Here is a 20,103-nt window from a genome sequence, read left to right as displayed (position 1 = left end):
GCGCTTCTCTGTTACAATTTATTATCCCTTTTATTTCCATAAGGACCTGCATGCTTGCATATCATTTTATTTACTGAATGGGTTAAGTTGATAAGCATTTAAGCCTTCCAGTACTTGAAAGGAGTCTACGAAACAGAAAAGGACTTTTTACAAGAGCATTTAGTGACAAGACAAGGGGGAATGGATTCAGACTGTAGGAGAGCAAGTTTCGATGACACATTAGGTATTAGGAGGGCGCTCCGTACTGTGAGGGTGGTGAGGCGCTGGCACAGGCTGCCCAGAGAAGCTGTGGATGCCCCATGACTGGAAAGTGTTCAAGGACGTGTGGGACGGGGCTTCGAGACACATAGCTTAGTGGAAGGCTCCAAGCCACGCAAGGGGTTGGAGCTGGATGACCTTCCCGGCCCATCCTAACTCCAGCCATTGGGACTCCACGTGACCCGAGACTCCAGCACCGCCCGCCCCCGCCCCACCATGGCGGCACCGCCGCCTCACAGGCCGCCACCGGGCACCGGGCGGGCGGCGACAGCCGCCTTCCTATTGGCCAATCCTCTTCCCGTTCTTCTCTCCTATTGGAGGAGAGTGGCCCGTAGGCGGGGACATTGGCTGAAGGACGGCTGCGGCGGCGAATGGGCGGGCGCGGCCGTCCCTCCCGACCGGCGCTGGGGCGGGAGCCAATGGGAGCGGCGGGGGGCGCGTGCGGTGCCGGGAGCAGGTAAACAGCGGGGCCGGGCGGGGAGCGGGGTGCGGGATGGGGATGCGGGATTGGGGTTTTCTGCCAGCCAGATGCTGCGGGCTATGGATGGGACGGGACGGGGCGGGACGGGCCTGGCCCGGCCTGGCAAGGCGCCGGCGTTCGCGCGGGGTCTTGGGGTCACCGCGCTCCCAGAGCTACCTCTGTCTCTGTGTGTGTATATAAGTATATTTGCGTGTTCTTATATAGCTGCATATTATATATTAAAAAAAGAGACATATTTCCGCGTGTGTTTGTGTATGTACATGTGCTAAAATACCTGTATACCTATTTTTCCTGGGCGGCGGCGTATCCCGGCTTTCATTTGGGAGCGCCTCCAGCACACCTTCAGAGGCAGCCAGATTTTTTTAAGCGTTCAAAAGAGCAGCAGGGGAGCAAGAGCATCTGCACGGTAGCAAGGTCTCCTCTGGCCTCCTGCAACATCTCTGCCTGGTGGGGTGGGGCTTATCTTGGCTTTTTATGTCCCTTTTCTTTAATGTTGGTTGTCTGTGTCTCCGGCCGAGCTGGCCGCGCACTTGGATGCACAGGGAAGCAATCCCAGCCCTGCTGCGTCCCTTTGGGGGCCCAGGGGAAAGCAGCAGCTCGGCTGGGACACAGGAACTCAGCCCCAGCACAGGTGTCCTTGGGTGTCCCCGGAGTGTCACCTCCAGCCCCTGCTGGCTCTGATGTCCTCAGCAGTGTTGGGAGCAATGCATGGTGCTGCTCCCGCATGTGAAGCGTGAGACAGGCCTTGAGGTTTTCCTTGCGTGACAAGTTCTGCTGGGCTGCGGTGCCTTTATGCTGTGACAAGGAGTTGGCTGATAGAGTATTTGGGCACGGTGCTGGCAAAATAATCCTGACTCTCTCGAGCAGGGTCTGATGTCAGCTTTGCTAGCAGAATCGCCCTTTGGGGCTACTTCTTGTGCCTTTCTTGTGGGACAAGAGAAAGCAGTACTAGTTCAGCCAGAATGTAGAAAGAAAACTACAAATCTTTACAACTTCCCATAGCATTTTGTGATTTTTTTTATTTTTGTGTTCTGGGGCTGATATGGGGTGGTATTTGCACACTGAGATGGTGTGTTCCAAGTCCCCTGTCATTTTAGCAGCACGCCCATTCTGACTTTATTTATTGGCAAGAACATGAAAAATCTTCTCTCCTAATTTTGGCCCTATCACTTCTGAGTTCTTAAAAGTTTATTTCCTTCTATTTACCAACAGCAGTGGTTGCTGCAGCCAAAACTTAGGAGAACATCAGGCTATCAGTATCATCCCAAAGCTTTCTCTTGATCTAAATATAGCAAAAATACATTTCTCTTCATCTAATTGTCATCAAAGAGAACAATATGGATAAGAAGGAATTTAACTTTCAAGTGGATAATTAAGTATTCTGCCAGGCTATAGCAGCTTTCTGTACTGTATATTGTAATGATATTATTTGTGATGGATGAAATGCAAAGCAAAGGATTTAGATTGTTTACAGCATGAAAATAAAAGGCAAAGTGAGGCCAAATCTTAATGCTAGTGAGCTGGCCCAGTTTAATGAAAATCCATAAAGCTGGTTTTTCGCAGTTGAGGAAAGAGGTTCTTGCATGAAGGACATCTGGAAAGAAAATCAGTGACATATTATTATATAATTTTATATTAATTATATTCCCACCTCAGCTCCTATAAGAGGCACTTACTATTGGCCTAGTTTTTGTCCCCTTTCATTTTTGCTGTACAGTTTTGAGATTTGGGTCATTTTGCTCTTAAGCATTATATGATTTTTTTGAGTGGGACCTGATGGTTTGAGAGGCAGAGAGGAGAACCTTGCCTGATATAACTTAGTGCTTCAGTTTGATAATGGACTGGCACATTGTTTAATGTATTTAGCAGATCATACTCTAAAGCTTTCTGTGAATACAGATACATCTTACATTTATCTCAGTGCTCCGTGTTTTTCATTCCTGAGTTGTCCTTCCCTCTTTTTCAGCTCAGCCTAGAAAAACAGTCAATATGCACAGATGTATTTGGAGTCATGAGAATGAGTAGGAAAGAAGGCTCCCTTGCTTTCCATTATGGTGTATGCAGCATCCTTTTGGCAGGCAGAAATCACTTCTACAAGGCCCTTTTCCTTAGTTTAAGTAGTGAAATGAGACCAGAAAACAGTGTGGCTTTGTAACATCCCTGTCTCAGCTGCCTGGTGCTCTGTGGCTCCCTTTTTGTTTGTCAAGCAAGTCCCCAGCTTTCTGTTCTTTCCCTCTGCTCAGCCCAAAGGGTGCTGTCATGCTGGGCACGTGTGTGAGTGGCCAGGCTGGTCCATCCTCCCCTGGAGGACAGATTGCTGAAACCACAGCTCTCTCTGGCAGCCAGCACAACCTTGGTGCTAGTTCAAAGTGCATCTCTGATGAATAAATTAGACAAAATCCCTGCTAGGTCCGTGGTGGGGCAGAGAGGGAGAGCCAGTGTTGCTGCCCCTGTAAACCATATGTTCAAGGCCCCTGCTTAGGTAAGAACCACAAAGCCACACTGCCAAGGGTTTTGCAGACCTGAGGTGAGGGTGGGCTGCTTGTCTAGCAGTGAGCAGAGGGCCTGTCTCCTTAAGGCTCAATCCTACTGGAAGGGGGATGCACAGTGCTCTGTATTCCTGGAGTGGGCCCTGCAACTGGGGCTGCTCCCATAGCCACTATTGGGGCCAGCTCTGCTGGGACCTGGCTCTGTGGCAGCAAAGGGAAACTGGTGCCTCATTGTCTTTTCAAAAGCAGCACACAGCTGATGAGCACTTGGTGGTGGCACCAGAGAGTTGGAGGGTGGTGAGAGAACCCCTTTGGCAGGACAGTTTAGATCAATCTAAGGCAGCTGTGACTTCAGTGTCTGCCACAGGAGCTCCTGTAAAGTCTTGGATTCATTGGGGTGTGTTTGTGTCAACCCTCACTGCAACCAAGGGACAGTGAAGCTGTGGTCAGGTCTGAATCTGCTTGCTGACCAGAAGTATCATGGCACCTTTGCATGTCCATATCCTTGTTGGGGGAGCATAGGAGGAAATGTCCTTAAAATTGGCTGTACTTCACCATGAGTTTATTTCTTCCTGTGTAACTGTGAAGGTTAGCAATTGGCACAGTGGTTTTGCTATTGGTTTAACTCCTCCAATGTTCATAACTAAGGTATTGAAAGTAGGCTAACTGGCTGTCCCTTCGAAGTCCTCTGCAGAATTGCTCTCTTTATGTAGCAAAAATTATTTCTTAAATAATGTGAGAAAAAGTTCTTCAGTATTTTCATTGGATTGTTGAAACCTAAATATTGGTCCCAAACTATCAGTGAGTAAAGCTTTTTTTATTTTCTCCCTGGTCTCTGACATGAGCAGAAGGTTTTGAGAGTTATTTAAATTCCATAGGTCACAGATCCTGTGGCATGTGTAACTTATCCTGTTCCTCATCCAGAAGTATGTCATGATTGAACGACTTCATGTATCCGACTTTTTAAAAGACCTAAATCCTATAACTGGAGCAGAGTCTAGTGTCCCAGCTGTAAATTGTGAGCCCTCATGTGCTCAGTCAAAAAAGTGTGTTAAGCATCCAGAGAGGAGATCTTGTTCTCTGTGAGAAACAAGCACACAAGGGTTAAGCAGCTCACTCAGTAAGAACATGGGATTACTATGAAGCTGACAGGCCAGGTGTGAGGGTTAGCCCTGCTTCTGTTTCCCATAACTGTACCACTTTTATCACCGAAGGAGGAACAAAATGATATGAAAAAGCAAGAGAAGCCAGAGGAGGAGCAGATGTCTGAAAACTGTTTCACTTGGGTGGATTGAGTTGATGTTCTAAAATTTCTTGAAGGTGCAGATGTGTTGAGGAGGCCTGTGAAAGAAAGGGGGGTCTCCTACTCCTACCTCTTTCCTTCCTCCAAACTGAATTTCTGTTTCTTTAGTGAGAAGCAAAAATATCTCACAGATCTTGAAAGTATCTACTCTGATGTCAGGGTGTGCTGGTTGGGCTGTGAATGTATGATTCACGTTTAAGTGACTGTGTCCAAGTCACATGGCTTCTTCAGCTTCCTCTTCTATTTCCTGAGACACAGGAGCTTGGGTAAGGTTCTGTAGAGGAGAGTTGTTCGGTAGATATAACTGCTTATAATGCATAGAGGTATGGCTTTGCTTGTGGACAAGTGGCTGAGTATCAGAAAGTGATTAATTACTTGCTTTGTTAAGCTGACTTAATAAATGCTAAAAAGAATTTTCCTATTAGTTGCATTTATAACTTCCTGAAATCCCGATTTTAAGGCTGTTCTGTGGTATTCAGGACAGTGCATCTTCTCCCTCTGGTGTCTAGAAAGAAGAGCTGTTCCTTTCCTTTCTGCACTCTGTCACTGATTTGTCTGCTTTTTTGCATAGCAGTAGGTGAAAAGAGGCCAAGTATTTCTAGCCCCCACATTTATTCTCCATGTTTTTGCCCATCCAAGTAGTTTTGCTTTTAATCACAAGACAACATAAGGAAAAACCCACAAGTGGCTCTCCTAAGGAGACAGGTCTTTCCCTTGCTATGCAAACCTCTTCATCGGCAAAGAGAAGCACTGCTAATAAAATTCATCTTGTTAATAAACAGTCATAAGACAGCATGTAGCTCCTGATTAGTGGCTTATGTAAAGCTAAGGCTCCAGGTTACTAAGAAACTTCTGCTCCTTGCTGATGCTTGCGGGAGTGTTGTGCAAGAGCTGAGCTCTCTGAGCTTCCTGACAGGCAGCCAGTGTGTGAGGTGAAGCTGTGTCTGGCCCCTGCCAAACGAACACTGAGTGCTGAGAAACCTCCTTTGTGGAAGGTAAGGTGTACTGATGGGAGACGGGAAATAGAAGCAGCAAGTGTGAAAGCTGTGGTAAAGAAAAAGTAAGTTTCTTTAGTGCTGCGTTTTGCTGATATCCGTGCCTGCGGCAGTCCCAGCGACTTCAGCTGAACGGATTGTCGTGCCTGGGCGAGGGCAGGATAAACCTGCTGTTGGGAGAAGATGGAGCTACATGGTGTGCTGGAGCCTCCCTGCTGAAGTCTGCCGAATCCTCTTCAGACTTTGAGTTATTTGCAGTGTGGTGTTCACTGTTTTCTTCCCGTCTGCTCTGCTTGTCCCCACAGCCTTGAGTAGTGCTTGGCTGTGCCCTCCTGAGTGCTGCCTTGGAGAGTGGCAATGATCACGTTCATGAACAATTCGGACAGCGAGGAGGAGCCCTGCAATGAGAGAACGTCCCTGATGTCTGCAGAGAGCCCTCCAGTACCTTCCTACCAGGATGGCCTGCAAGCCTCAGCAGCAGGGGAAGCACAGGCACACAGGGTAGGTGTGTGTCCCTCATGGGAAGAGAGGACATGGGGTGTAGGACAGAAGTAGTCCTGGTAGCCCTCAATCCTTCCTACCAGACTGGATTCTAGGATTGGCTTTTGTCATTGTTGCTTCTCTGGTGTCACTCTCAGCCCAGCAGCAGCATTGCCTGTTGCCATTTCCTCCACACTGACTTTTCCCCCATTTTTATCTCCATATATACTCCTCCCTTTTCCTTCCTTTTGGTAAAGATACAGGCTTTTAATCAGGACCTGATGCACATATGACTGTTGCAGGATATCCTTTTTAGCCTTCTTGTTTTGCCAGGTACCCTTTGTCAGACGAAGCTAATGTTAGAACAGAATCTAGTCCAGCTGCCAGCAAGCAGCAGGATAAAGCAAGCACAGCGTTGTTGGGAGAGGAGGAACATGTCAAGCTTTTATCACCTCAGATGACATTTTTTTCCTATCTCGTTCTGGGCATCTTGCCCTTCATATTCATATTTGTGCCTCTTTATTTGCATTTGAAGAGGTCCTTAGATACTCACGGGATTGGTTTAAAAACTCTGTTGGAACCTGTTTGCAATGGAATTTAATGGAATTTCCAAAAGTATTGTTCAGTAAGTACCTTTCTATTAGGACTCAGCTGCTATGCTGTGGTGACCTACAGTAGCCTTGTGATATATGATGGACTCAAGCTTTGAATACAAAAAAAAGAAGCATCTTACACATTTGCTAATGTTTCTTTTCAGAAGAGGCGAGGAGGCAGCAGCCGAGGCCCGAACCATATTGCTGGTGGAGAAATGTCTGGCTCGGGTGTTCCAGTGAGAGAAAGCGCCCTGGAAAATGAAGAGGAGGAACTGACTCTGAAATATGGAGCAAAGCATGTAATCATGCTCTTTGTGCCTGTCACCCTTTGTATGATTGTTGTCGTCGCCACCATAAAGTCAGTGCGCTTCTATACGGAGAAAAACGGGCAGCTGTAAGTGGGGTCTGCAAACAGCATGAGTATGTGGGACCCCCTGCTCCACACACACACTCTGTGCATGCACAGTGCTTCCTTGGCAGGCTGGGAGAACCTTTACACAGGTAAAGGTGGCTGTAGAAACATGCAGAATGCTTACTGAAGTATGCTGTGTTCACCTGTGTAAGTTTTTCCCATACCTGCATTACACTGATCCGTTAGTGCTGTCGTTTAGGGTGCCCTGAGTGAGACCTGTGAGCAGCATAATAATGAAGCTGCTTCATTCTGCAGCATAAAAGGCCCAGGCTGAACTCCTAGGCTGTTCACTCACTAGCTGGCAGCAATCAGGGAATAGCATGTTCATTTGGATGAGTGTCTCATTTCCTGGTGATATTTCTGGTTCCTAAAGACTCATGTGCGAGATGTGGATACATAATTCCATCCAGCTCCTGCTGACAGTGCCTGGCTCCTGGGGCCTGTCTCCTGGGGCTCTGACTGTGCTTCACAGATGGGGTGGAGAAAGGGGGACTGTGGTCCCTTGAACTGAATCAAAGGAAACAAAATGGGGGAAGAGGGTGGTGAGAAGGGATAAAAGAGTCAAGACTCTTCTACCAACTGTGGAAAGAAAGGGTGTCCCCCATTTCAGAACAGCACCTGGGAAGTATCCTTGTAATTATCATGGAGACATTCCAGAGCATGCAATAAAAATTCATGACCTGCAGAGCACTTCCTAAAATAAAGTCACTTATACTCTAGATCTTTTTGCTTAGAGCTCTGCCAGCCACAGCTGCTCTGTAAGAATGTGCTTTTGATAGAGACCACTAATCTTTAGTTGATAATTAACTTGAGCCCAGCCCCTTCAGAGTCTACATCTCATGTTTGCTGTCCTTGGCAGTCCTACCTCCCTTTCTTTCCCACACTCAGAGAGGTCTGGTTTTACGTGGGACAGATGGTTAGAAGAGAATAGCTATACTTTATATGCCTTTTGCTTTATCCTGCAGGATCTACACCCCTTTCAGTGAGGACACCCCATCTGTGGGCCAGCGTCTCTTGAACTCGGTGTTGAACACCATCGTAATGATCAGTGTCATCATTGTCATGACCGTGTTCCTAGTGCTGCTCTATAAATATCGCTGCTACAAGGTAAAGCATTCGTGCCAGAGCCTTTTCCACCTCCGTGCTGTGAGCCTGGGATCAAATGGGCCTTGCAAAGCCGTGAGAAACTGCACTGGCTCATCCTCATCTTGGGCACAGCAGGAACTGTGCAGAAGTCTGTCAGTAGTGATGGAGCTGTGGCTCTGAATAGGCTTTGCTATTTTTTTGTCACTAATGGCAGGCCCTAAAAAAAAGGGCTCCTACTTTGTGTTAGTCAGGTCTGAGTTTTCTGCATCCAATCCAAATGTTTTGCCATTTGTACTTACGGACTAAGTTGTACCATTTACTGTGAATGTCTTCTATTAAGACATTTCAGACAAGCTTTGTGAGAACTGGTATTATTCCTGCCTGTGGAAGCTCTGGTAGAAGAGCACAAGGCTTGGAGGGAAAGGCACGTTCTGGTTCTACAGTGCTCAGGGAGTTCTTATATGTGGTACCAGCCCAGCATTTGAGCTCTGTTTATTCCTGCTTTTTAAACTTGTCCCAAAGGCTGAGTTTATTTTACAGCCTTGGGCAAACCGCTCCTCTATCCTAGCAAACAGAAAAAATGTGCTCACCTGTATGAGCTAGCAGCCAGTATGGATACCCATGAAAAAGCTTAGGCCAGAGACTGAAAAAAACCCAAACCAAGTAAAACCCTAAGAGACAGAACACAAAATGAAAGTGGAAGAACTGGGAGGAACTGGCTGTCCCCCCTCCTTCAGTGACCATAGGGAAGGCAGGGTCTTTGGACACTGGAAGAGGAGTGCAGAAGGAGATTATTGGGCTGCAGTTCTGTGGCCCCTGCAGGGGTAACAGTCCCTACAATCATTGTTTCTTCTTGCCCTTAATAGTTCATCCATGGCTGGCTGATCCTATCCTCCTTGATGCTGCTCTTCCTCTTTACCTACATATACCTCGGGTAAGTAGGAATGGTGCAGGTAACCTGGCAGTTCAGGGTTCCTTCACCTCTTTGCTGAGAATTCCCACTTTGAACAGGAAAATGAATGTGTCCTCTTCTCTACATGCACATTTAAGTGTTGTTAGAAGATAGCTTTCTTTTTTAAAAAGTGGAAAATAAGATCTTTAATAGTCAATGCTCAATTTTACAAAAATTGCTGGGAAGTGATACCATGAGCATGAAATGAACAGGCTGAATCTTGTGGTACAGAGGCTCTGGATTCTACATTGAGAAGCATGTGGAAAGGCACTTTATGTGCCGAGTTACTTCTCTGATTTGTCTTTTTTCTTAGACAACATTGTTTCAAGCTCATTCCCTTAGCTCTCAGCTCAGATGAAAGGAAACTTTTACTTGTGGGTGACATTTGTTAAAACATTTTCATTTTTAACTGTGAGCATATTGCACCTGGTGAGATGACACTGACAGGATTTTTTAACAGTCATGGAGCCATGGGCCTATTCTCATTTAAGACATGAAATCCTGCCTGCTCAAATCCTTGGAATTGCTGTTGAACTGAAGACTAAGGCAGTGTGGTGCAGGTCTATAACACAGCACATCCATCTCATGCAGGAGGAACAGAACTCAAAGTAGCAAGTAGCCAAAGGGCAGGTTCCCCTTTCATGATGAGAGTTGCTCTATTCTGCTTCCTCCTGTATTTGGGGCTTTTTTGTTTAACTACAGCTAGTGGGATGCTTTGCATGTTACCTGCTTTCACTGCTTAGCTAAATTTTCTTGTGGTATTCCAGTGAAGTATTGAAGACGTACAACGTGGCCATGGATTATCCCACTCTGTTCATAGTCATCTGGAATTTTGGAGCTGTTGGAATGATTTGCATCCACTGGAAAGGTCCCTTGCAGCTCCAGCAAGCTTATCTCATTATGATCAGTGCTCTAATGGCATTGGTGTTCATTAAATATCTACCTGAGTGGTCAGCATGGGTGATTCTAGGTGCAATCTCCATCTATGGTAAGTCTGGGTTGTGACTCTCAAGGTGTGGCTCCTGGAGGGGTTACTCTGAGGCAATCTCAGGGCTCTGTATGTCCTCCAAAAAAAAACCAAAACAACTTTATGGTGCTAAAAGCTTTAGAAAGTGCCAGATGGGCAATTAATTTGACTCCCTGCCTTGTCTGTTGCTAATTGTTCATGGAGGTAGTGTACCTCAATCAGGTCTTTCAAAGTGGATCACCAAGTCAGGGAAGGACTGAACCTCACCTAGCTGCATGGTAGGGGTGGTTGGATTTTTATCAGTAGCAGACATGACAGTCTTGCAGGTTTTGTTTATTGTTATCAAGAGATCATGGATTTTGGTATGAGTTATAAGTTTCAAGAGAACCTGCAAAACAAGAGGGAGGATATCTAATTGAGGAGAGAGGGTAGGCAAAAAAGTACTGGACTAAAGGCATTCATTCACACACAGAGCCAGTGTAGTGATGGATTGTGGAATATGAACAAAGCACCCTCACTCCTCCTCTAATTAAATTTAACATCTCAGTGAAATGCTGCCATCTGCTTTCAAAGAACTCATGTGGTATTCTCAAGGGGCTTTTTATAGGATTAGCACAGTGAAAACTCTTATTATTACATTAAGGCTTGGAGATGGTATTTTAAGTGAACAACACTTTCAGGGACTAGAACAGCTAGAGTTATGGAAAGTGGTGGAAAGTGGCATTCAGGAAATCATCTGGTTTATATGGATAGATGTAAATCTGAGGGGAGAATATCTTCTTATAGATAAAGAATGTAAAATATGTATGACAGTTCAGGATGAGATTGGTCCTTTTCTTTCTGCAGATCTGATGGCTGTTCTCTGTCCCAAGGGGCCACTGAGAATGCTGGTAGAAACTGCACAGGAGAGAAATGAGCCCATTTTCCCTGCATTAATATATTCATGTGAGTAAGATTACAATGTTAATGTTTTTAGCCAGATGAAACTCTATTAAACTATTCCTGTATCAAAGAGCATTATCTTAGCTACTTTCTTGCCTTAAGAATGGTGCATAATTGTGTTCTGGAACAGACCATTTGTAGAAGGCCTTATTTATGTGTTACAATGTTGCTAACTAATTAGCCAAAGGGAGCCCACATTTACCTTGTGAAGCTGAATGTTCACAACCAGATTTATCCTTTCACGAATGTAGTGCAGAATATGCATCCTTTTTTTCTGCACACAAAACCCTGTGAGAGGTGGGCAGCAGTGTTTGCCAAGTTCTGTGATGAGGTGATGCTCACTCAATGCATTTATTCATTGTGTGTATGCTTTACAGACACACTTTAAACATGTGATGAGGCTCCATGATGCCTGCAGCCTCCTCTTGCCCTCTGTACTGTACAGATGGCAATGCTTAGAATATAATTGCTTTACTGTTCATTGTTTGGCTCTTCACTTTGCAAAGGGCTCCTTTCAAGTACTGCTCTGCAAACAGAATCAGTCATCTCTTCCCTGGCTTTCTTGGGCTGTTTAACTACCACGGTGTCTGGTGTCCCTATCTCAAGGTATCCACGTGCTTAAGATGAGATTGTTGGAAGGCAGGAGACAACACTCATGGGACCTGAACTCAAGTGCTTCATGGACCTCAGCAACTTTTTAATTACATCACTTGGAAAATGAAGGGCTATTCCCAAATGTTTGGTGCTAAGCTGAGGTTGCCTACAACCTGATTTTTTTTAATTCAAGCATTTAATGTTACATAAATGATTTTATGTGTTCCAAGCAGAGTCTCAGTTCACCTCAGCTACCTTCCCTTTCATAGGAGATTCTGTTACACTCACCTAAGACAATCTAGATGAAGTCTCTCAGATGCTTTAGTTAAAAACCAAGTTTCCCTAAAGGAGAATGCAGTTCAGCAAATAATAAACACTGAGCAAAAAGTTCTTGTGCAGAATGTCAGTGTCTCCATTGCAAGACTACATTCGGTGGCTCCATCTAGATGCAAAAAACATCACCTTGTCTGAACACTGTGTTTGCTTTGGCTTATGTTGTTTAGCTTAGCTTCTATAAAGTCAGGGAGACTGTTGCACACTTAAATAAAAAGCCAATCTGAGTTCCCTTCCACTGATTTTGGAATGGTTTGTATTCCTTTTTAATTTAGGGACCCCAAGATCCCCAAACATCAGTTGCTATTGGAACCAAAACAGAAATATGCAATATTTTGACAGGAAGGAACCACAACAGGCAGAGAGAAAACTTGGATTCTGACAGCTCCTGCAATCTCTCACTTGTGTGCTGTACCTTTAGCAGAACATGAATAAGCTGTGTTAGTTAACCTCTGGTTACCTTTTGTATTACTGCCATTCCCTGGGAAATCGTTTTCTTTGAAAAGCAAAGCCAGAAATCAGGAAGAAAACAAAAAAGTTGAGGACCCTAGTTCTGGAATTTTGCTTTCTTTAATCCACAGAGAAAATTATATTGGCTCTTAGCTACTTGTGCTCTGGGACTTTCTTAAAACCTGAATTTCCTTGGCTTTCTCCCACCTTGCTGTCACAGTGCCTAGGGAAACCAACTGTTTTAGAAGCACTTACAGGGGCAAGGGTTGGTATTTTTAGGGACAACTGAATACTTATTTCCTCTGAGTTATAGTGGCCAATGTTTTATGCAGCCGATTACTTTCTTCCAGCTGCTATGATGTGGACAGTTGGAATGGCAAAGCCGGACACAGCAGCAAGAGGACCAAATCAGCAGACATGGAATGCAGGTTTGTTTGCATGTCCCTCTCCCATGCAGAGCACTGTCCTGCAGAAATAATAAATACATTTGAGACTGAACATAAATATAAGCCCCCAAATCCTGATGGATGATTTTTTTTTCAGTGTTGTTACTTGCAGAACTCAGTGATGTTCATAAACCTGCTGTTAAGAACTGGCAGCAAAAATGAACAGACAGTGTAGGAAGCTCCAGTACTCAGGTCACTTTTATTTAAAAAAAAACAAACAAACAACAAATCAAATACAAGTGTTGTTCAACTCACATCTTTGGTGTACTGAAGTCAAAGCTGAAAATGGGCTAGTGGGGGGTTATTTTTCCATACTGGGGATGGTAAATTACAACAGAGGCTCCTAAATATAATAGTGATGAGCTGGTGAACTTCAGCGTTGCATTCAGACCAGTGCCATGGAGCACCTCTCTGCAAGTGCAACATGGCTCACCCTGCTAAAGAATATAAATGTCTTTACTCTTGGGTAAAGCCTTGTGTTAAGACAGTTACCCACCAGTAGCTTTTTTGATTCAAGTTTACATTGTAGCTGGTTTTGCAGTAATTTGGGTGCCTTTGCTTTTATTTTCTTGAGATGCAAATTAAACTGCACTTTTAAGGTGATTGAATAAAATCACACTTGTGGTTTTGGGAGGATTTCCCATCTGGTCCTGTTGCACTTCAGAGATGACAGTACCTTTGAATGTTAAAGCAATAAATGTGTGCAAAGGTTTGATAACTGAACGTGCTGCTTATTTCAGGGTGAAGCAGCTGACATACTGAGGAGTGGCAGGGATGCAATCCTGCTGTGAAACGGGGCAGAGAGCAGTAACAGACTCCATGCTGAGGGGTACAGAATCAGATCTGTACTGTCCCAGATCAGTCTGCTTGCACCTGGAGCAGCAGCAACCTGTCAAACTGACATGGACTGAAGAGTTCGTAGGAGCTTCTGAAAAATAGGAACTGTCAGATAGAGTCATGTATCACAGACTGGCTGCTTCTGAAAGTGCTGCCAAAGGCTCTGTCAGATGTGCTTTAACGCTGGGGGGGGAAAGTTAAATTTGTGGACAATGAAATGTGTCTGCTCTCTACATGTGAACAGTCAGCTCCAATGTCACTGTGACTCAGGACTTCTCTCATAAATGGCAGTCCTCTTAGTCATCCATTTTTGTTATATGACTGGTTAGGGAATACCTGAGCACCTCCACTCCAAAGGTATAAACAAAGGTATAACACTGTGGGAATGCCTATTAACTTTAGTGGGTTTTCCTTGTCATTGTGGGCTGTGCAGAGCAATGTTAGGTCTCAGTGTGTACGTGCTCGCTTGTTAAAACCATTGTGTGCCTGGGTGGCTGCCAGAGAAGCTGTGAACGTGCACCTTTCCAACTGTTCCAAATAATAACACACACGTTTCCCTCAAAGCTGCTAAATGTTTCTGCTTCAACTGATGGCCACACCTCCAAGAGACAAAGGGCTTACCCACTGCAGGGCAGCTTCACAGCAGTGTGGATTTCATGGGCTAAAACATGTTGTAAACGTAGCTGTCTCTTGTGTTTCTTTTTTTTTTTTTTTTTTTTTTTTTGTAATCCACTCTTGGCCTGTTTTTGTGGAACCAAGCTGAGGATGGGAGAGAACACCTCAGGAGCCCTTCACATGCAGAGTCTCAGATGTCAGAGACGAGGAGTCCTGTTCCAACCCACCCCATCACTTCGTTAGAGGAGCTCGAGGAGGAGGAAAGTAAGGGAAGCTTTATACCTTGTTTTCAGTGTAGTCTGAGCCTGACATTTTTACTCTTTGTGGCTAACACTCTGTTACCTTGTTTGGTCTAATCACAGTTAATTTGAATGGCTGTGCTCGCTGAGCAACGAAGATCTTGAGTCTGACTGTGTGTTACCTCTTGCTGCTGCAGAATCTGGTTCGAGATTGTGGTTCCAGTGACATCTGTTGGCTATGTGTACAGTTTAAACAGTTTTTCTTCCCCTTGACTTCTGTCCCTCTCTGTCCTTGTGCTTCCTCAGCTGTTTATTTGTAAAGCAGCCCAGGGAAGCTGAATGAGGGAGGACAAAAACAATCAGCCTGCTCAGGAATGTGTGGGTCCAGGTTCGTGGGCAGTACTAGGAACCTTCACCTGCTACCCAGAGGACAAGAATTTGTTCAGGAGGAAGCAAAACAGGAGGCTCAGAATTAACACTTGTTTTCTTTTTCCACTTCTTTCAGGGGGTGTGAAGCTGGGCCTTGGAGACTTCATATTTTACAGTGTGCTTGTTGGGAAAGCAGCTGCCACAGCTAGTGGAGACTGGAATACCACACTGGCCTGCTTTGTAGCCATTCTCATAGTAAGTGAGCAGCTTTTAAAAGCTCTGTCACACCCTGTTCAGCACAGAAGTGTTGTCAGAAGTACCAGCAGCTGAGCACTGCTAAATCAGCCCAGGTAACCTGCTAGGTATTTAGGAATACTCTGTCTCTAGGCTTTAAACAGCCACTGCAGCAGAACGATCCAGACTAATCAGAGCAGAGCCAAGTGTGGACATGGTGGGGGTGAAACAGCCCCAGGAACTGCTGGAGTGTTTGCTTCAACCACAAGAGTCAATATTAGGAACTCCTCACTGATTAGCAAGTGTAGTTAAAAAGGTTAACTCCATTATGCTAAGGGGAGCTGATAGGTAAGAGGGTGAAGACCTATCTTATTCTACTATTTGAACTGGAAAATATGAGAAGGAAGGAGACTTAGATCCATGGAAATTATCAGTAAGGACAGATGACTAACATACTGTAGCTGCTAAAGAGTTGGTCCTGCCAGGTCTAATGAAAACACACGGTTAAGCTTCCACCTGAGTGGAAAAGAATTACTATGCATTTGCTGTTTACCTCAACATCTTCATGGGAATTAACCAGAAAGACAACAGCAGGATTTTTAGAATATAAAAGAAAATCTATTACCGTGTCCTTCCTGGGCCTCTGTTTTCCTACTTAGATCCCAAGGCCAGTGCAAGTGACTGTCACTTGTGAAGACTGTGCATCAAAAAAGTCTTGATAATGGTTAGCTTTTTCTTCTGCCTTCACTCAGAGTCAGGATTGAATGCTCAAGAGACGGATTTCTTGTTCAGACTTGGCTCTTTATATCTAAAGTACAGAGAGTTCTGCAGCACTTCTAGCTATCAAGCCAAAAGAGAGAAAATGGAGTTGAATCTAGCTAGTTACAAGGTCTTTTAAAGGCTAACTATCCAATTAATAGCTAACATCTGTATTATTTATACTTCCAATAACCAAACACCTGTGACCCGCACTGCAGTACTGACTATCCAATCCAAAAACTACTACCTGAAATCATGAAGAAATGGGAACAAGAAGGGAGAAAGAAAAAACACCCAAGAACCTCCATCTTGTCCCATACCTATTACTATATTCTAAAACTCCAAATTCAAAACCCTTCACCATGTGAAATTACACACTTCTGTTCTGTCTACACACCCGTGATTCTAACTCTATCACTCAAATTTGGAAGCCTTCTCCAAGGCCTCAGGTCAAAAGCAGTGCTCTTCTGAGGCTCAGTGTCAGAAAACACTGAAAGTTTATAACTCCCAGGCTTCAGGGTTCTAACAAAAAAAGCATGCAAGCTAGAAATGAGCTGCTTTCACTGGAGTCTGTTCAGTGTAGCTTTCCAACCCCAGAGGTCAGAGAAACCCAGAGGATCATCTAGCTCCATATGCTGCAGTCCACCACAGGGTCCCTTTGCTGGGGGAAATGTTCTTGCACATCTATCTTTGAGGCTGAATGCCCCATTATGTGTCTTTTATGATACTGTTAAAACTTGTTCTGTCTCCTTTTGCAGTTTAGTAATCTTGCTGCTGTGTGGCTTTCTGGTTCCCAAAAATGTCCCTCCAATTTCCCAGCAGTAAGCACATCTTGAAAAGGATATGAGATTTAAAGAGGAGGTGTAGGCCAGATATGGTCCCTGAGAGAATAAGAACAGAACTACAGGCTCAGGTGGATTGTGAACAAGTTTGCAATCTAGAAACACTGATTAAAAAAAAAACAATTAAAAATCCTGTCTGCTAATCTTTAGCTAGTGGATATTTTTGGAGCCCAATGTCTTTGAAGTTTTGTCATCATGGAGGAATTAAAAAGGGCTCTGATGAGAGAAGAAATTAATATCTAAAAGCACTTAACCATAGTATCTACCCAGAACATACAACACCTTCCTCCCATGCTGCAAAAAACCAGATCTTTGCCTGCTAGCCAGATAAAACCAGAACTCACACATTGTAATAAGCAATCCAGCCAAAAGAGCAGCAGTGGATATTTGATTTGGGTTTTGGTTTTTTTTCTCTTTTTTTTTTTTTTTTAATTTTTCTTTCTTTTTTTACCTTAAGGGACCTTGTAAACTGAGAATGTATTATAAGTACATCCTGCTGTGTATTAGAGACCTTCAGTGCAACTCCTATCTGTGCAGTTCACCAGGATTTAAGTGATTAAGCTTTTGTCTGCTGGATCAGTACTTCATTCATAATGGCACAGAAAAAGGAGTAAAATATTGTGTAAAGACGTTTACCTCTTGGGGTCAGCTGTACCTCTGCATTTGCTCTTTATACCACTTTTTCAGCAGACAGCTGTGCTCAAGACTGCTGAGGAAAAACATGGCCAACTTGTGTGAGAAATGGAGCTGTGGGCAAATACACATCTGCTAATAGCTCAGGCTGGCTTCAGTGCTCTACAGGGCATATAGATAATTATCTGTATGTTGGTTTGTTAGTGATAGATCTATTTCTGGTTGTCTTACTATTATCTTCTAGTGTTTTTTATTCTTTTCTCTCTGACAGGGTTTATGCCTAACACTTTTACTACTGGCTGTTTTTAAGAAAGCACTGCCTGCTCTTCCCATCTCCATCACCTTTGGCTTGATCTTCTACTTCTCAACAGACAACCTTGTGCGACCTTTCATGGACACCCTGGCCTCCCACCAGCTGTATATTTAGAAGAAGTGGGAGTTAGAGGATTCTTTTTCAAGCTTTGTTGTGAAGTATGGTACAATGTTTGGAATAGGTCATAAAGTTTTTACACTTAGTGCCATATATTTGTAAGGAAAACACTAATTCCGTGATATGCTGTGTACTAAAAATCTAATAGTTACATGTTGAACTGAGATTTTCCACAGGACTCTTATTGAAAAGCCTGGCTCCTTGCTCATATCAGAGTGTTACTTTTATTTTATTTGATGTGCACAGTGGCTGTTATGAGCACAGAAACCTGTATGTAGCGTGGAACACTGGAGAGGTGAGCGGTCTGATCTTCCAGGAGCTAAGTAAGGTGTTTTAGCCCTGGATCTGCAGTCATCTTTAACCATACTGTAGAATTTCAAAAGTTTTCACACGTTTGTGTGTTGTACAAACACGAGGTGCAAGTGATTGGAAAAGCACAGCTGGCAGTGTGCACAGAGAAACGTGTGAGCCATTAGACAAGTGAGGTTGAACTTCCCGTGTTGGCTGCTGTGCACACAGCATCTGTTGGAATTGCCCCAAAGGCCCATTTATTCTGACCTTAGTTAGACACAGTGAGCCAAGAGGGATCAAGACAGGATGTCAGAGGTGGGATGTCTGAACATCAGGCTCCTGCCTCTGACACACCCACCACTGCAGCAAGCAGCTGAAGGCAGGACTGCCCCTTCCAGTGCATCAGATCCTCAGCGTGCAGAAACAGATACTGCTCTCTCCTCCCAGTGTTTTATTTTTTAGGAAGTATTTTTCTGGGTCCATACTACAATCCTGAAATGACCCTAAGGTGGAAATGACTGAACAACTCCAGTAAATCAGACCTGTAACTTACTGTGTGTGTTTCTGGTCTCATTTCTGTGCATTGTTGTAACTACTCCAAAGGAGGATTTAACTTCCCTTTATTAAGAGGTCCTCTCTTACACTGACTGAGACTTGGTTTACCTAGGTTTTTGTACTGTTTAAAGATTATTTGTTTAATTACAATTTTTTAAATAGCTATTTAGTGTCAAAGGGACTCTTTTGGAAATATCCAGTCATAGTTTGTATCAAAGTATTGGGGTGCAAACTTCAATCTGTTGTTACATTACTTTTAGGAATAGTTATCCACCCTCAAGTGAGTTCATTAAGAAAATCACAATGCTTGATGTCAGTAAAAAATACATAGGACAGACTTAACCTTTATGTTTTGTCCACTGTTGAAAATAATTTTATTTCTGCTCTTTGAGTCAGTTTTTGAATAGTTGCCAAAGTTCTGTGATTTTTTCTTTTCTTTTTACTTGTGACTGTTACTCAAACAAACTCAGTTTTCTTTGACAGCTGATCAGTGTCAGTAAATGTAACATTATGCAAGATTTCATGAATAATGCAACGTCATTGAGAGACATGGAATTTAATTTCTGGAAGTACTTTTTAAGTAAGGCTTTGAATTACACATTTTTTATGTAGCGCTTTTTCCAGTAGACATGTTCAAGCTCATCTGCTTTGATATTTAACAAGGATATCACAGAGGTGATTCAGACTAATTTTTAAAAAGTGCATAAGGGTTTTTGCAAGGGGTGTGTTTGTGCGTGTGTGTGTCAGTCTCAGTCTGGACAAGTCAGTAACTCTTGTTCTTTGTTAGTTTTCTGTCCTCATTTCTCACATTTGCAATGTTTGGACTTAACAACTGCAGACAGAGTTAACTGTTACTAAAAGGTATTTCCTTTGGAAATGTAAATCAGTAGAGCTTTGTTTGCTGATTTTTAAGGTTTATGTGAGAGTTGCTTTTTCTATGTTTGTTTGTGTTTTTTCAATGAAAACAGTTATGGGGCCAAATCAGACTAGAATCACTGGGAAACATGATTTTACTTTTTGCATTGCATGGTGTAGAGAGGATGTGTGTTATTTGTATAGACTGAAAGAAAAATCCTGCTTGGCTTATCAGGGTTGTAGCATATTGTTAGAAACTATTTCTATGAAAGCAGAGTTGATACTTGAAGAAACTGGGAGGGGAACCTTCACATATTGAAGGATCACCACTGGTTTTCTGCAGATACCTGCTTGCCAAAGACTGGCCTTCTACTGACCAATTCTGCAGAACTTATAAGAACTGTAATTTAAAAGGTAACTGAGCAAGAGATTCTGACAGTGCAACAGAATGTATTGTCCTGGTGAGTGATAGGAGTATATCATGGATATACTGGAGTGATTATAATTGTGTACAATTATATGTATTTACTACAAATATATATTTGTGTTTGTGTGTGCATATACACACAGACACACACATTTTAAAATTATGTGGAGTGATTTCTCATCTCTTTGGACGTTTTCACCTGTGCATAAAGTGAAGTTTTGTTTGTGATGTTAACA

At 43.7% G+C, this 20,103-nt stretch overlaps 1 protein-coding gene and 1 long non-coding RNA gene across 5 annotated transcripts in view; one reads left to right on the top strand and one right to left on the bottom strand.

Moving 5' to 3' along the window:
* Positions 1-596: 596 nt before the first annotated feature.
* PSEN2 (presenilin 2) lies at positions 597-18,582 on the top strand. 2 transcript variants are annotated; one of them, XM_014877389.2, is made up of 11 exons: positions 597-715; positions 5,832-6,027; positions 6,764-6,993; positions 7,977-8,118; positions 8,964-9,031; positions 9,817-10,037; positions 10,863-10,961; positions 12,686-12,763; positions 14,378-14,497; positions 14,978-15,096; positions 17,581-18,582. In XM_014877389.2, exons 2-11 carry the CDS (start codon positions 5,884-5,886, stop codon positions 17,734-17,736), a joined length of 1,377 nt encoding a protein of 458 aa, XP_014732875.1. In that variant the 5' UTR covers positions 597-715; positions 5,832-5,883; the 3' UTR covers positions 17,737-18,582. The 2 variants fall into 2 exon arrangements, with proteins under 2 accessions (XP_014732875.1, XP_088017232.1); XM_088161106.1 differs by lacking the exon at positions 597-715 and adding an exon at positions 5,425-5,526.
* Positions 2,246-20,103, bottom strand: part of LOC106853888 (uncharacterized) — a 29,573-nt gene continuing 11,715 nt past the window's right edge. For all 3 annotated transcript variants that reach the window (XR_015802166.1, XR_015802167.1, XR_015802168.1), the window contains exons 4-5: positions 6,740-6,850; positions 2,246-2,333 (exon numbers count right to left, since the gene is read on the bottom strand). This is a non-coding gene — a long non-coding RNA (uncharacterized LOC106853888). The remainder of the gene's footprint in view (positions 2,334-6,739; positions 6,851-20,103) is intronic.

The sequence above is a fragment of the Sturnus vulgaris genome, chromosome 3, assembly GCF_052056855.1.
Source record: "Sturnus vulgaris isolate bStuVul1 chromosome 3, bStuVul1.hap1, whole genome shotgun sequence".
Taxonomy (NCBI): Eukaryota; Metazoa; Chordata; class Aves; order Passeriformes; family Sturnidae; genus Sturnus; species Sturnus vulgaris.
This window is presented reverse-complemented; position numbering and strand designations above follow the sequence as displayed.

Excerpts from the sequence above, each read along its gene's own strand:
- PSEN2 (XM_014877389.2), top strand. The coding sequence starts at position 5,884 with ATGATCACGTTCATGAACAATTCGGACAGCGAGGAGGAGCCCTGCAAT. Across the intron at positions 9,032-9,816 it reads TTTACCTACATATACCTCGG|TGAAGTATTGAAGACGTACA; the intron begins GTAAGTAGGAAT and ends GTGGTATTCCAG. Across the intron at positions 12,764-14,377 it reads TCAGCAGACATGGAATGCAG|CTGAGGATGGGAGAGAACAC; the intron begins GTTTGTTTGCAT and ends TGTGGAACCAAG.